The sequence below is a fragment of the Rissa tridactyla genome, chromosome 15 (assembly GCF_028500815.1).
Source record: "Rissa tridactyla isolate bRisTri1 chromosome 15, bRisTri1.patW.cur.20221130, whole genome shotgun sequence".
Lineage (NCBI taxonomy): Eukaryota > Metazoa > Chordata > Aves > Charadriiformes > Laridae > Rissa > Rissa tridactyla.
The window spans coordinates 8,375,764-8,389,553 of NC_071480.1; the positions used below are offsets into that span (position 1 = coordinate 8,375,764).

Below are 13,790 nucleotides of genomic sequence, written 5' to 3' on the forward strand. Positions count from 1 at the left end.
AAGTGGATCTTCTTTATTACGGAGTTTTGTTGCTGGAGCAAGTCGTACTGGTATTCCGCGGCGGCTGAGGGAAAGACCCTCATCCCATGTAGGGTATCTGCACTGGGGTGCCAGAGGTGACCCCAGACCCGATCGTTGCTATTGCAAGAGTTTAGCAGGAGAATCACCTGCTGGAGGCAGGCAGGTCTCCAGGGCTTGGGAGACTTTCCCTGTTTAGGGAGGAGGAGCGCAGCCCGCTGAGCTGCTGCCAGTGGGTGGGATGCTCACGTGGCCGGTTCCAACCCCTCCGGGACACCGTCCTTGGCTTTTCTGGGGCACTCTGCTGTCCCAAACCTGCGAGACCCATGACAGAGTCCAACCCAGCGTCACGGTGGGGAGCTGGCAACAGAAAAGGCAACCGGGCCAGCTGGGACCAGTGTGGGAGTCAGCGCTGGCCCCGGGCTTTGCTCTGAGCCTGGGGTTTCGCTCCCTGATTCCTGCTGTCCCCCAACCTGGGCTGGGCCCCCCCCAGCCCCACAACAGGGATTTAGAGGGCTCCACATGGCAAATGTGCCCCAGGGCACAGGGGATGCTCTGCCCTGGTCCTGGCCCATGGCAGGGTGAGGGTTGCAGTGGGCAGCCCGTGGTGTTTGCCCTCCCGGGGGCATCACGTACCCCGTTCTCATTCACCAAGTGTGGGGACATCCTCAGACCCACTGGAGAAGGGTCCCTGTGTGGCCACTGTGACGTGGGGCTGGAGCCGGGATGGCCACGGTGTGTCCCTGTGCAGCAGATCCAGACTTGGGGGCAGGGAAAGCCGGCCCTGGATCCATCCGGTGTTACCCCTTTAGCATCAGAAATAGGGAATTACTGGTTTATCCTGGGCCCGGGGGATGCTGATGGCCTGGGCTGGTGGCATCGCTGTGTCACCTCTAACTGGCCCCATGCGGGTTTATTGATCCGGGACATTGTGAAACATCCAAAGGGCAAATCCTCGCCCTTTGAGCGTGGGTTAGGCTGGGTCTGTGGTGGCGGGAAAGCTGGGGGAGGGCGGCTGGGCTAAACGGTCGAAGTGGTCCTGGGGTCACCCGAGGCTTGAGGGCGGTAGGGACCCTCCCCAGAGCTGCCCTTCCTGCCCCCGTGATTAGTTTCTTAATTGAGCATCACAGCTAAATTTTGCTAAATGTGCCAAATTAATGGGGCTGCAGCAACGGAGGGGTGTGAGGGTGCATTAGCGGGGCTTTTGGTTCAGAGGGGGTCATCTCAGCCTCACGTGTCCCCGCTTGGAGGGAGCGGGGTGGGCACAAAAATGCTCTTCTCCTCTCCCTGTTGCAAAGAGAACGGTCCCAAAATGTTTCTAAAGCGTTGGGGGAGGAACAGCCCTTTCCGCGCCGGGGTTGCCTGGATATTGTTTAGCGCAGTGCCATCTAAAGGCAAGGGCTCGCAGGCCCCGCAGCCAGCGGGAGGCGACTTGGGATTTGGGAAATATGCGAGTCATTTCCCGTCAGAAATATAACCTCAGCAGAGGTTAACGGGGGAAAGGGAGATTTCGGGGGAAAAGGGAGATTTCTGACCTGCGCTCAGACACTCCACCCCTCCCCACCCCTCAAATTTCTGCCTCGGGTGATGCCCCAAATTTAAACTCAGCTCTTTTTGCGGGGGGTATCACTGCTGGTATTTGGAACGTGACCTCCAGCCTCGCCTCTCCGGGTGATGGCACGGCAATGGCCGTGTTGCGCTAAGGCTGGGGACTCGGAGCACGGGCACAGGCTTTAAAGCCATCAGAAATCCTGGTCCTCGCCGCAAACGCCCTGGAGGAGCGGGTGCCGACGGAGGCATATGGCCAGCTGCCGTTCTCAGCATGCCTTTGCAGAGAGCCATGAACCAATTTTCAAGACCGTGCAAGAGAGCGTCTGGGTTTTATGACCCTTATTAAAATCAGCTTCTAGCGGGTAAACTCCTCTTGGTTTTAATTGCTTTTAAAAAGCCCCGTTAGCGCTCGCCTGCATGCTCTGGCATCTGTACAACCCTTAAACATCTCCTGGGCGCGCTGGGATGATTTCCCTGCCTGGTGTATTGTGCAGGGTCATGAAGTGAGGTGGGGTGCTCCTGTGCAGGAGGTGTGAGTAGTTGCATTTGAGATGAGCGGAGTGATGGGGATTAAGGAGATAAGTAAGCAGGGACGGTGGGAGGCATGGGGCAGGAGCAGTATTTATATCCGCTGCCTCTGGAATTAATGTTTTATCCTTTACTGAGGGGATGCTGCAGGTTTCTCCCGGCGAGGGGCAAACAGCTGCACAGGGGGTTGGTAAAAATCAGTCTGAGCTTCTGTTTCCCCCGGGAGACCTCTGCAGTTAATCGCTCTTGGCAATAAAGGGGCGCAGGCAATTAGCGGGCGCAGGGATGGAGCCGGGGCGGGGAGACCCGGGCAGGCAGGGTACAGCGGAGGCCTTGCCATAGAGACTGGCGGCGCGGGCGGCCGCGAAGTGGCCTCTCCCTCCCGCCGTACCTCTCTATGGTACCGCGCGTTTCCGGGTAGCGTGATCGCAACCGCACGTCGCTATTGGCTACAGGAGTGGAGGCGGGGCTACGCGGCGCCGTGGGGGCGGGGTTATGCCAAGCATGGCGCTCTCCCGCCTCTCAATTGGTGGCCGGGGAGGAGGGGCGGGGCTACGGCGGCGGCCGCCGGGATGGCACCGGGCGGCGCGTGCTGGAGGGGTGGTGTCGTCCCGCGCGGTGAGGGGTGGGGCCCCGCGGCGTCACGGGGACACCGGCACCGGGGGGGGGTCGTGTCGTGTCGCGGGACCGGGGCGTCCGGGGGGAACCGGGGCTCCGGGCCCGCAGGGCTGGGGGGGAACCGGAGCTGCGGGGGGAGCTGGGACCGGGAGAAGCGTGGGAACCGGGGCTCCGGGCCTGAAGGGCTGCGGAGGGGAACCGGGCCCGGGGTAACCGGGGCTGCGGAGGAAACCGGGACTGGGGGAACCGGGGCTGCGGGGGGAGCTGGGACCGGGAGAACCGGGGGAAACCGGGACTGGGGGAACCGGGGCTGCAGGAGCCGTGCCTCGTAGTCCCGTACTGCAGCCTTGGGGGACTGAGGGACGCAGGACCGGGGTTCAGACCGTGCTGGGGACCCCCCGCCCCTCGGGCCGGGACTGGAGCCCCCCGGTGTGTGTGGCCGGGGGGGGTCTCCGTTGCGGTGCCTTCTGGCGCCCTTCTCCGAGGCGGTTGACAGCCCCACCGTCCCCGTCCCATTCCAGCTGTACGCGCCAAGGCCGTGGGCTTGGCCGAGCGCGGGGGCTGCCAGCCTTGGCTGGGTACATAAACCCCGTCCCTCCTCCATCGCCCGGCTGGGCGCCATGGCCAGTGCGGGGGGACGAGCCCCTCTGGGTGGGTGCCGGGCTGGAGGGAAGGGCTGTGGCCAGGCCTGGGAGTGGGCACCTCAGGTGCCATCGCGGCCTCTGTGTCCTTCATACCTCCAGGTTTCAAGCGGTGGCTGTCGTCGTCCTCCTCCTCCTCCTCCTACGGCCCGGCTCCCCGTGTCTGTGTGGTGGGCAGTGGGCCCGCGGGCTTTTACACGGCTCAGCACATCCTCAAGGTACCAGGGTGGGCTTTGGCGATGGATGAGGGTAGGGAAACGCCTGCAGAGGGGGGCGTCTCCATGCTGTCTGGCTCAAAAAGGGTTGGGGAGTGGGTCTGGGGACTCCCTGCCCCGCTCCAGCCATGTTTCTCTTGTTGGGGGGCTGCTTGGGGCAGCTCTGGCCTCACAGAGTCTTGGTCTCCTTCGCCTGGGGTGGGCACTGCTGCCCCCGTCCCTGCCCTGCCCCTGGGCCATCCAGGCCAGACCCAGGTTCAGCACAAGTGATTTTGCTGGAATTAATTTAGCAGCAGAGATCTGCCTCGCGCCGAGCTGTCGTCACCCGACCAGGATGACATGAACCACACGTTAAAGGGAATGTGCAGAACCTGCTCTCCTGCCTCCCCCAGCTGAATTAAGGCACAGGGGTGATCCTTTACCCGGTGTCTGTAAACATTAGTGCTTTGGGTGGTCAGGTCTCTGTGGGGAAATGAGACCTGAGCACAGAACTGGGCTGCTGGCACTGACCAGAGATGCAGTGGCTTAACCCCGTCATTAAACTGTGCTGTGTTGTCTTCCGATACGTGTTGGAAAATAGCTGTTACTAAGCCTCAGGGACAAATTTCAGGGCTGCTTAATCCCTGGGAAGAGGCTGACTCAAAACACACGATAACAAAAGCCTTGCAGCAAAACGACTATCTAAAAGCTCCGACCCTGAGGTGACTCAGCTCAGGGGAATCTCCGGGCATGGGCATCTCTGCCAGGGGCTGGCAGATGGCCTGGGGGCTCCATCAGCACCCAGGGTGCTGTGCTGGGTGCTTCCCAGCCAGCGTGGCACCTCTTCCGTCAGCCCCCCAGGTATGGGATAGGATGGAGCCCCCCATGAGATGTACTTGATGATGGTTGGGGTCATGTTCTCTGCTGCACCTTGCGATCTGAGCTGGCAGTAACAGGTACAGCACCATCCTGTGCACGGAAGAGGCTGTTTCTGACTTAAGGGACTTGATGCAGCCCTCCCTCCTGCCCCGTATTTCCCCCAGCAGCAGGCGAGTGACGCATGTCCCTCCTGAGCTGCTGGGCTCGTGTGGCCTTTCTGTCCCTGTCCCTTAACCGTGACTTCCTTCTCCTGCAGCACCATGGCGGGGCCCAAGTGGACATCTATGAGAAGCTGCCTGTTCCCTTCGGGCTTGTCCGTTTTGGGGTGGCCCCCGACCACCCTGAGGTGAAGGTTGGTGCTGGCTTCCCCCTGGCCTCGCGTGTGCGGTTGAACACGGTGATGGTGGTGGGTGCAGGCGAGGCAGTCGCCGTCCTTCGTGGTGCCTCAAGGCTCACTGTGGTGTGGAGCTGTCACACTGGAGAGGTCCAGATCTCCTCCTTGTCTGTGCCGAGACTCAGCAGGGCCGCGGCCGGGTGATATGGGACATCTGGCATTAAGGCTCTGGACAGCGGGTCAAAAGCAGGGGCAGTGCTGCTGTGGGTGCTGGTCAGCTTGGCCTCGAGCGAGACCAAGGATCATGGATGGGTTTCTTTGTACTAGAGAACTTTATGCCATCAGGATCTTGCCCTCTCGCTGCAGTTGCTGTTTGCTCAGTCCGCACTCGTTCTGGGTGCCTGGGAATACACAGATCTGCTGTTAGGGGTGATGGAGTTGGACTGTAGGTGCACACCGGGGCAAGGAGAAGTTGAACCAAGGAGCTCTTTGAAATCAACCATTTTGCTTTGCCTCACAGTGGGTGTGAGTTGTACCCGGGGTGTCTGCCGCGTCTGAGCCGGGGTGGAGGTGGTTGGAGTGGTAGGACACAGGAGGTCCAAACACAGCAATATCTTCCAATGGTTTCCTTTAATCCCTGGAGATCGTCAGACCAAAACGCCTGGATCCCTTTGAGCTGAGAGATGAGGAGTGGATGTAACGGATGTGAGTTTGGGGCAGTGTCTGCAGTACATCCCGTTACCAGGCTGAGTCCGGCCGGAGCTGTAGGGGAAGAAGTGGTTGTTTTGCTGTGTAGCCCCGATAGCTCACTAAAAAAAGACTTTGGGCACCGTCCTGCCCTGTGTTCTCTCTGGGTGAAGTGGGTTTCAGGAAGGGTTGAGATGAGAGGCTGGCAGAGGGGGTCCGGCAGGCAGCACGCTTGATGGAAGGGGTTGTTCAGTGGGACTCTCTTGGAAACCTCACCTTTGGGAAGTTTTCCCCTACAGCAGGGTTTATTCGGAGGGTCTGAAGGTATTGAAAGGGTCCTGTCCTCCCCAGGTGGGTGCAAAAGATGGATCTTCCTTTCTACAAGGGGTGGTGGAAAGAGTGCCAAGTCACAGCTGTGCTTATCTCCCCGTGAATGATCTGTGGCTGTTGGTAGATAAGAATCTTGGAATAACTGACTCAGAGAGGGGGAGAAGCATCTCAAGGCTGGGGGGGCCGGGAGATGTCAGCAGCGGGCCTTGGCCCCGGCTGTGGCTCGGACGTAACTCCCCGGTGCTTGTTTGATCTCGGCAGAATGTGATCAACGCCTTCACGCAGACGGCGCGCTCGGAGCGCTGTGCCTACTACGGAAATGTCACCGTGGGGAGGGACGTCACGGTGGCAGAGCTGCAGCAGGCTTACCACGCCGTGGTGCTGGTGGGTACCGTGCCCCGGAGCCAGGGCTGCCTTAGCTCCCTAGAAGTCATGGGGAAGGTCTACAGAGCTATTCCCCACTGGGATCTCGGGAAGAGGGTTTGGCTGAGGCGTTTCTGGGTGCCTTATTACCGTGGTAAACTCTTCCCAGCCTTGAGATAGCTTAGATGCTACGAGGCTTGTCCAAAGCTTTGCAGAGAGCCTGTGTTAGTGCATGGCATCAAATGCAGCTCTCTGAAACCCCGCTGCAAAGGGCAGCGCTTGAGGAACCTCTTCCCTGTGATGGCCAATACCTACTTCAGCCTGACACGGATTTGTCCCTCCTGTTCGCTCCTCAGTTTGTCATGCTCTGCCTTAGCCCAGGGAGGTCAAGTTTGGCTCTGGAGCCCAGGGGGGTGGGGTGGATGAAGCCCCTGTGCTCAGGCTGTGTTTAGCCCCTCCGTTGGGTATCCTGACCCTCGGGAAGGGTTGGCAGCCATGCAGGGTCCCTGGCAGCAGGTGGAAGATTTGTGTTTTGGTCTCAAACCCTGCATGCAGTGACACCTCTGACCGTGTCTGCTCCCTCCTCAGAGTTACGGTGCTGAAGATAACCGGGTCCTGGGGATCCCAGGGGAGAACCTCTCTGGCGTTTATTCGGCCCGAGAGTTCGTGGGCTGGTACAACGGGCTGCCTGAGAACCGGGATGTGAGTACAGCCGTGTGTTTCCCTGCCCTTCCTCCCCGTCCTGCATCCAAACACAGGCATTCAGCTCCAGATTAAGTCCTGAAAGGCCTGCAATTGGAAAAGATTAGCAGGCACCACATTAAATCCTTCTTAGATGGTAGAAATGTGAACAATTTGCACATCAGGGAGAGCGGATTAGCCGGTTCTGTAGGTTGGCAGCACGTTTTGGGCGGGCCAGATGGGAACCTGGGGGGAGTGGTGCTCTGCTTTGGCCTGAAAAGGTTTTTTGGACAAAACAGCTCCTTCCCCCAGAGATGTCATCGCAGGAAGAAGGGGAGAGGGATCGGCTGGGGTGCCTGGAAGCGTCTGTGTTGCTGTGTCTGCTTGGGGTGGAGGCTGGTGTGAAGTTTCCCCATCTGCATCACCTCTTTTGGGGGAAAAGAGGGGTGGAAGTGAATTTGGGTTGTAGGAGCAGGTCCGAGGGGGTGAACATCATGGAGATCAGGTGGATTTGCTAACGGGCAGGTCTTTCTTTCCCTGCAGCTGAAGCCTGACCTGAGCTGCGAGACAGCACTGATTCTGGGTCATGGCAATGTGGCACTGGATATCGCCCGGATCCTCCTGTCCCCACTGAGTCTCCTTAGGGTGAGTCATGGGGGTGCTCCATGCTGCGAAGGCAGCCTGGGGCCCAAATTCCCTCCCTGCTGGGTGGGTGCTGGCTCCTGCCCATCTCAGCAAAACCTCAGACGCTCCTGTCTTTGGAATCTTTCCCCAGGGAAGGCTGTTGCCCCTTGGGTGCACCCTATGGATTCACAGTCCGTGGGGAGTGATCCGCAGCTGCAGATGTGCCTTGAGTAACACTGCAGAGCCCTCTGGACTGCTGTGCTGGTACCCAAAATATTGGCAGTTGAGCTTCATCCCTTCCTTTCCTGAGAAGCAAAGGAGGAAATGCTCACCCTTTTTCACCACCAAACTAGAAGCTTCTCCTGTTGGGATTTTCTGTTTTTTTTCTACTGCAGCTGAGGGTGGCAGCTTGGTTCCTGCTGGGAGAACTGGGCGTACTGGTGGCTGGTACAAGCTGGGGGACCTCTCCTCCCACTGCCGTGCCCCCCTGTAGACAGCTGGGAGCTGGTGAGCACCAGCTGCTCCGTACAGCTGCTGTCCCAGATGTTGGCAGCAAAGGCCCTCCCTCCTGGAGAATTGCCATGATGTTTGTTACAGCTGTGCAACAACTTCCTGTATTAATATCTAAATTAAATTTAAAAAAAAACCCAACCAACTTGGAGGCACTGCCAGCCAGTGGCTAAAGCCAGCTGGGAAGCAGTGCTGTGAAGGACAGGGCACTGGGAATGAGAGCCAGCATATGCAGGCAGTTTTCTGTTACGAATATTGGTCTGGAATGTTTTATCCTGGTTACCTGGTGTCCCTCCCATCGTGTCTTCTCTGGAAAAGATCTCCTTGTGATCTAGATACGTGCACATGATTGAAACAGAGCGTGGCGTTGCTGTGAGATGCCAACCGTCGGTTGAGCCCTGGCAGCGCTTGTAGCTGCCTGGGGTGGGGAGGAAGTGATTTGAGCTGTGGTTTGCAGTGGGTTTCACCCAAATGCCTGTATATCCTGAGCAGGGAAGTCACCCAACAGTGAGATCACCCTCCAGGCACCCCAAAAGCGAGATCACTGGACAGCTTTGCTCCGTTAGCCCCAAGGTTAACCTGCTGGGGTGGATCCCCTGAGACAATCTCACGGGGTGCTGGCTCGTTACCTCTAGTGCGTTATGGCCTCGGAAAGTACATTCAGTGATGAGGGACCAGCTGTGCAAATAGCTCTGTGCAAAGGGAGATGACTTGTTTTCCATCCCCGCCCAGGCTCTCTGCCTGCACAGCCTGCTTTTCTGCTGATGTTTCACCTTCAGAGGCTGTGCCTTCCCCTCAGCTCCCTCCAGATCTGCCCTCGTCCCACTCTCCTGTCTCTGTCTTGCAGAAGACAGACATCACTGACGGCTCCCTGGCAGCTCTTGCCTGCAGCAAGGTGAAGCGTGTCTGGCTGGTTGGGAGGAGGGGACCTCTCCAAGTTGCTTTCACAATCAAGGTGAGGCTGGGGGTGCTGGAGGGCAGCTGTGTTTGCCAGCGCTGAGCCCCGGGGCTGCGCATCCCTGGTGGACAGAGATGGTCTAGGGATGGATGGGAAACTCGGGTGCCCTCCTTTCTATACCCATTTGCTGGCTTCTAGCCTGGACTGCTGGGGAAGGGGGCCCGGGGCCATTGGATTACCTCTCTGTGCTGGAGGTAACATCTTCCTGCCTGCAATTCCCAGGAGCTGCGGGAGATGATAAACCTGCCTGGTGCCAGGCCTGTCCTGAACCCTGCTGACTTCATGGGCCTCGAAAATGCGGTTAAAGGTGAGGGAATTGTGCCGTGCTGCTCCGGATGGGGACTCACCTTGACAGGCGAACATCCAGAGGTGATCTGGAGATGCTCAGAATGCGCATTAGAGAAGCTCTTGCCCCGTCCTTAATGCATGGCATGTGAAAGCCAGGTGACGATGGTGTGGCTTGTCCTCAGAGTGCTAGGAGGCCACAAAGACAAGGGAACAGACTGTGTCTCTGTTTGTGCAGCCAGTTTGCTGCTTGGGAGTGATGCTTACGCTCTGAGTGATGAGGGCAGGAGGTTCAGGAGGGCTGGGGGAACCTTGCAGGAGAGATCCCAAGGCTGTTGGTTTAAGAGCTTCCTGCAGAGCTAAAAAGAAAACGCTGAGTTCAAGGGTGTCCAGAGACTTGCTCTTCTCCACAGGCTGCTGCCTCCAAGCACCCGCAAGACAGCAAAATCGCAGGCTTTGATTTGTGTGTCCCACTGGCCTCAAGCCTCAGGAGCTCTCCTGGTCACTTTGACTTGCAGTTTGTCATCTCAATGGCGTTGGACTCCCATCGGCGTGACAAACTCCAAATGGACACTCACATACCACTGAAACTGCCTTGATGCGTTCTCGGCTCTGTGCTGTGTCCTGGGGGGCTTCTGCTGCGGTTGCTGCCCTAAAGCTCCCTCTTTCTTCCTAGATGCCCCCAGGCCCAGGAAGCGACTGACTGAGCTGATGATCAAAACAGCCCTGGAGAAGCCTGGGGAGAAGACGCTGGCGGCACAGGCAGCAACCCCCCGGGAATGGGGGCTGAAGTTCCAGCGCAGCCCCCAGGAGGTGCTGCCCACTGCTGACGGGAGGCGGGCAAGGGGCATCCGCATGGCCCTGACCCGCCTGGAGGTACGGGCTTGTGGGGGCTGGTGGTATGGCCCTAGCAGGGCTGCAGGGATGGAGCAGGATGCCCTGCAGCCCTTGGGAATCTCTCCAAAGACAGCTTTGTGTTCCCTGGCTGGTTGGAGCAGCCACTGGCAGGCTCTCGGGGAAGGTGGTAGCGCTGACAAGAGCCTTTCCCTGTCTAAAGGGAGCTCTTGCCGTGCTGCTGCAGAAAGGCCTTTAGGGAATACCCAGCGATCAAGGATGCCAAAGGGGACCAGAGGAGGCTGCTGCTTTGCATCTGGTGACTGTCTGGTGGTCAGCAGCCTCTTCCTCCCTCTCTCAGGGTTCGGGTGACTCCGCCAAAGCCGTCGCAACTGGAGATGTGGAGGAGCTGGAGTGCGGGCTGGTGCTCAGCAGCATTGGCTACCGGAGCCTGCCACTGGACCCAGCAGTACCCTTTGACACCCAGCGCGGCATTATCCCCAACAGCTCGGGCAGAGTGGAGGGTGTTCCAGGTCTGTATCCACAGGGATATCTGTGGGATGTGTGTCAAGCGCAGCTGGTGGGTTGGGGACATTGGAATGGGAAGCTCTGGTCACCAAGGGCGCTGATACAAGGCAGTCGCACGCCTTGTCAGAGAGTGGAAACTGAATAAACGAGCTCCCTGTCAGACATTAAGACCTGGCCTGTCCCCAGCTCGCATTAGGGGTGTCTGGTTTTGCAGCAATCAGCGCTGAAGCTTATGGTGGTTTTACTGGTCCTTGGAGTCTATTACTGAAGCGATACAGCCCATATGGCCGCTTAGTGCCGATCTGCAGGTACACAAATTCCTGTGACAGCACCATAGAAGGGTCGCACTCTGTTCCCACTGCAGGGGTGGGTTCTTCCACTGCCCGCAACTTGATGTGACACTCAGGGACAGGGCAAGGACTTGAAGCCAGGAGGGTCCATGGCCACGTGCTGGACCAAGCCTGGCTGCTGTGTGCCCGTGCAGGTCTGTACTGCAGTGGGTGGGTGAAGAGAGGACCCACGGGCGTGATCATCACCACCATGAATGACAGCTTTGACACTGCCCAGTCTGTGCTGGAGGATCTCCAGGTGGGCGCGCTGGACGTGTCCACCTCCAGAGAAGGCTTTGGGGCCGTGGAGAGCATCCTGCGCAGCCGAGGTCAGTGGTGGGGGTGTGTGTGAGCTGCTGTAGCAGCCGGGGTGCAGGTGTGACGCAGCCAAACTCCTCCTGGATCTGGGTATCCTGGGGCAGCGAGTCCTGCTGGCCACTTCTGGGAGCAGAGTCTGAACCATGGAAACGCGTTGTGCTGCTGTTTTCATTGCTCCGAAGCCCGGGGAGAGGAGGACTTGAATTCCCTCAAACTTGCTGTCATTGCTAAGCTTAATGACTGGGTTCTGGGAAAGGCCATTAAAAGCAGCATGGACCTTGGGTAAAATGTCCCTGTCAGCTGCCTAGGCAGTGAGCTATTGCTCTTGAGTGGTTTTTCCTAGCAATCCTTCTGGGCAAATTGGGGGAAAGATTAAAATGCCCAGGAGAGTAATTTGGTGTTGCTGTGTTTAAAGGCATTCCATTAAAGTGTGTGTGTTTTGCCTCTTAACTGTCTGAGGCTTAACAGTGAACTGGAAGTGTTTTGTCCCCCAAGGTGATGCCGGGCTCGCTGTTGTTACAGTTTGCAAAGGTCTGACTGATCAGAGTCGACTGGAACCTGCCATCCCTCTCCTCGCGGTGTTAGAAATTATTATTCCTTTGTGAAGCTGAAGTCTGACGCCGTGTCGGAAAAGGGCAGGGTTTGCTGGCACGTCAGGTCCCTGCTAACGGGGAGGTGAGGCTGAACTTGTGTTTACTTGGTTAAGTCCTCTCTCCTGTCTCTCGCTGTCACCCCAGGGGTCCGTCCCATTTCCTTCTCTGACTGGGAGAAGATAGATGCTGCTGAAGTGGCAAGAGGCAAAGCTGCTGGCAAACCCCGAGAGAAGATAGTGGATCCTCAGGAGATGCTGCGGCTGATCGGTCACTAAAGCAGCAGCGATGGGAATGTGGCGCTGGTCCGCCTGGTACTGTCCTGGGGCGACGCCAGAAGGTTACAGGCAGGGCCTGCGAGCACAGGGCTTGTGCCCGGGGCTGGTGGCCACTCTGGAGAGGCATGTGACACTTGAGCCTCTCTAGTAATGATAAACTCTGGGTTCCCAAGGTGAATGTCTCAAACCATCTGAGGCTGCTGGCTGGCCCCACGTCTCCGCAGCCGGCTGCCACTCCTGGGGGTGATTCTTGTGATTTGGGTCCTTCGAGCATGAACAGATTGGCCGGTACAGGTGAGGGAAGATGTGCATGTCGCAGGAGTCCTGGCCAGACACTTTTCGCCCACGGCAAGTCGCAGAGAGAAGCTTCCTTGTGACTTGCTGCCTTCCCTTTAAGCCTCAAGCCAAATGGCTTCATTGCCTTGTCATTCGTGCCCGAGCAGGCTTCTTTTAATAATAATTGTTTTTTAAATAAACTCTTCCAGGAAAGCCAAATTGGACCCGCTGCTTGAGTCTGGCTTCTTTGTCTGTGACTGCCTTAATCCCGGAGCAGCCAGCCGAGCGCCGCGTCTCCTGCGCCGTGTCCCAAGGCAAGGCAGCTCCTCTCGAGCAGGGAGGGACCGGCCGCTCTCCGCGTGTTGTGAGCTCTAAACAAACAGACAAGGGCATTGCTGTGCTTTCTGCCTCCCACGATTAAACCCCGGCAGAGCCTGGGTTCTAACTGGTGGGGTGGATTGGGGTAAAAGCGTGTAACTGCCTTGTTCAGGATCACGAGAGATCCTGTGTTCCGTGGTACCTGCGAGCGCTGACTGGTGCAATCAATGCCTTGAGCCCTTTCCCTGTGTTCACTGGGGGTTTGGGGTTTTTTTGGCCTGTGTCTTTTGAAGCTTATTAAATGCTTCTTTTAGCCCAAATTGACTGCGGTGACGGTGTCAGGTTTTAAGCCAGATTACAAGCTGTGAGCCATAATCTCCTCTTTATCCGGGGCGCAGGGGCCGTGTGAGCGTGGCCCCTTCCCCTGGCCGTCCTGCCACCCACGCTGTCCCTGTCCCCCCGCGGGGGGGGGACCTGTGTAAATGGTGACAATGGCAGTTGCTGGTGGCTGTGTGTTACAAGTCAATTAGGCTCCATGGTGGAGGCAGAAGGTAAATGGAGCCAGCGGTTTGTCTCGGGTCCGCGCTTAAGCGTTACCCTCTCCCATGGCAGAGGGCTTGCCCACCAGGCACCGTACTCCCACCCATCTCTGGTCCAACCTTAGGGAAGGAAGATCCGTGGCTTCTCTCTCTTTTTCTTTTTTCTTCTTTTTTCTCTTTTTCCCTTTCCTTTTCTATTTAAATCTCATTTGCCAGCTCATTAAGAAACTCAGGAAATGTGATACTGGGAACTCGTACGCAAACGAGCAATAAAGCTTTTGTCGAACAGCTGCTTGTGTGATGTGGCTCTCGTTACGTCTCAAGGCTGATGCAGTCCTAATGCTGAATTCTTGAGCGGGAGATTACATCAGCTCTGGGTTCGGAGGCGAATAAGCGCTTTGGGAAGGGGGGTGTGGAGGCGAGGGGGTTGCGCTCAGGGCGGGGAGCAGCCGTTTTTGTAAGCTAGCCCAGCCAGAAATGTGACGGGGAAGGGGTGGTTGTGGCTGCATCAAATCTGCAGCTATCGGGAGGTGATGGGCTGGCTCGTCCCCGGGGTTTTCTTCTACATCACCTTGAGCT

At 57.8% G+C, this 13,790-nt stretch overlaps 1 protein-coding gene across 3 annotated transcripts; it reads left to right on the top strand.

Moving 5' to 3' along the window:
- The first annotated feature begins 2,648 nt into the window (after positions 1-2,648).
- Positions 2,649-13,463, top strand: FDXR (ferredoxin reductase). Of its 3 annotated transcripts, none has more exons than XM_054221963.1 (12): positions 2,649-2,715; positions 3,459-3,574; positions 4,686-4,781; positions 6,042-6,164; positions 6,732-6,845; positions 7,368-7,469; positions 8,806-8,913; positions 9,139-9,223; positions 9,878-10,077; positions 10,397-10,568; positions 11,048-11,221; positions 11,948-13,463. In XM_054221963.1, exons 1-12 carry the CDS (start codon positions 2,670-2,672, stop codon positions 12,076-12,078), a joined length of 1,467 nt encoding a protein of 488 aa, XP_054077938.1. In that variant the 5' UTR covers positions 2,649-2,669; the 3' UTR covers positions 12,079-13,463. The 3 variants fall into 3 exon arrangements, with proteins under 3 accessions (XP_054077938.1, XP_054077940.1, XP_054077939.1); XM_054221964.1 differs by lacking the exon at positions 2,649-2,715 and adding an exon at positions 2,935-3,366; XM_054221965.1 differs by lacking the exon at positions 6,042-6,164.
- The last annotated feature ends 327 nt before the right edge of the window (positions 13,464-13,790 follow it).

Bases quoted from the DNA above. Each gene is read 5' to 3' on its own strand.
- FDXR (XM_054221963.1), top strand. From the start codon at position 2,670: ATGGCACCGGGCGGCGCGTGCTGGAGGGGTGGTGTCGTCCCGCGCG. The intron at 3,575-4,685 runs GTACCAGGGTGG...CTTCTCCTGCAG, and splicing joins CGGCTCAGCACATCCTCAAG to CACCATGGCGGGGCCCAAGT. The intron at 10,078-10,396 runs GTACGGGCTTGT...TCCCTCTCTCAG, and splicing joins TGGCCCTGACCCGCCTGGAG to GGTTCGGGTGACTCCGCCAA.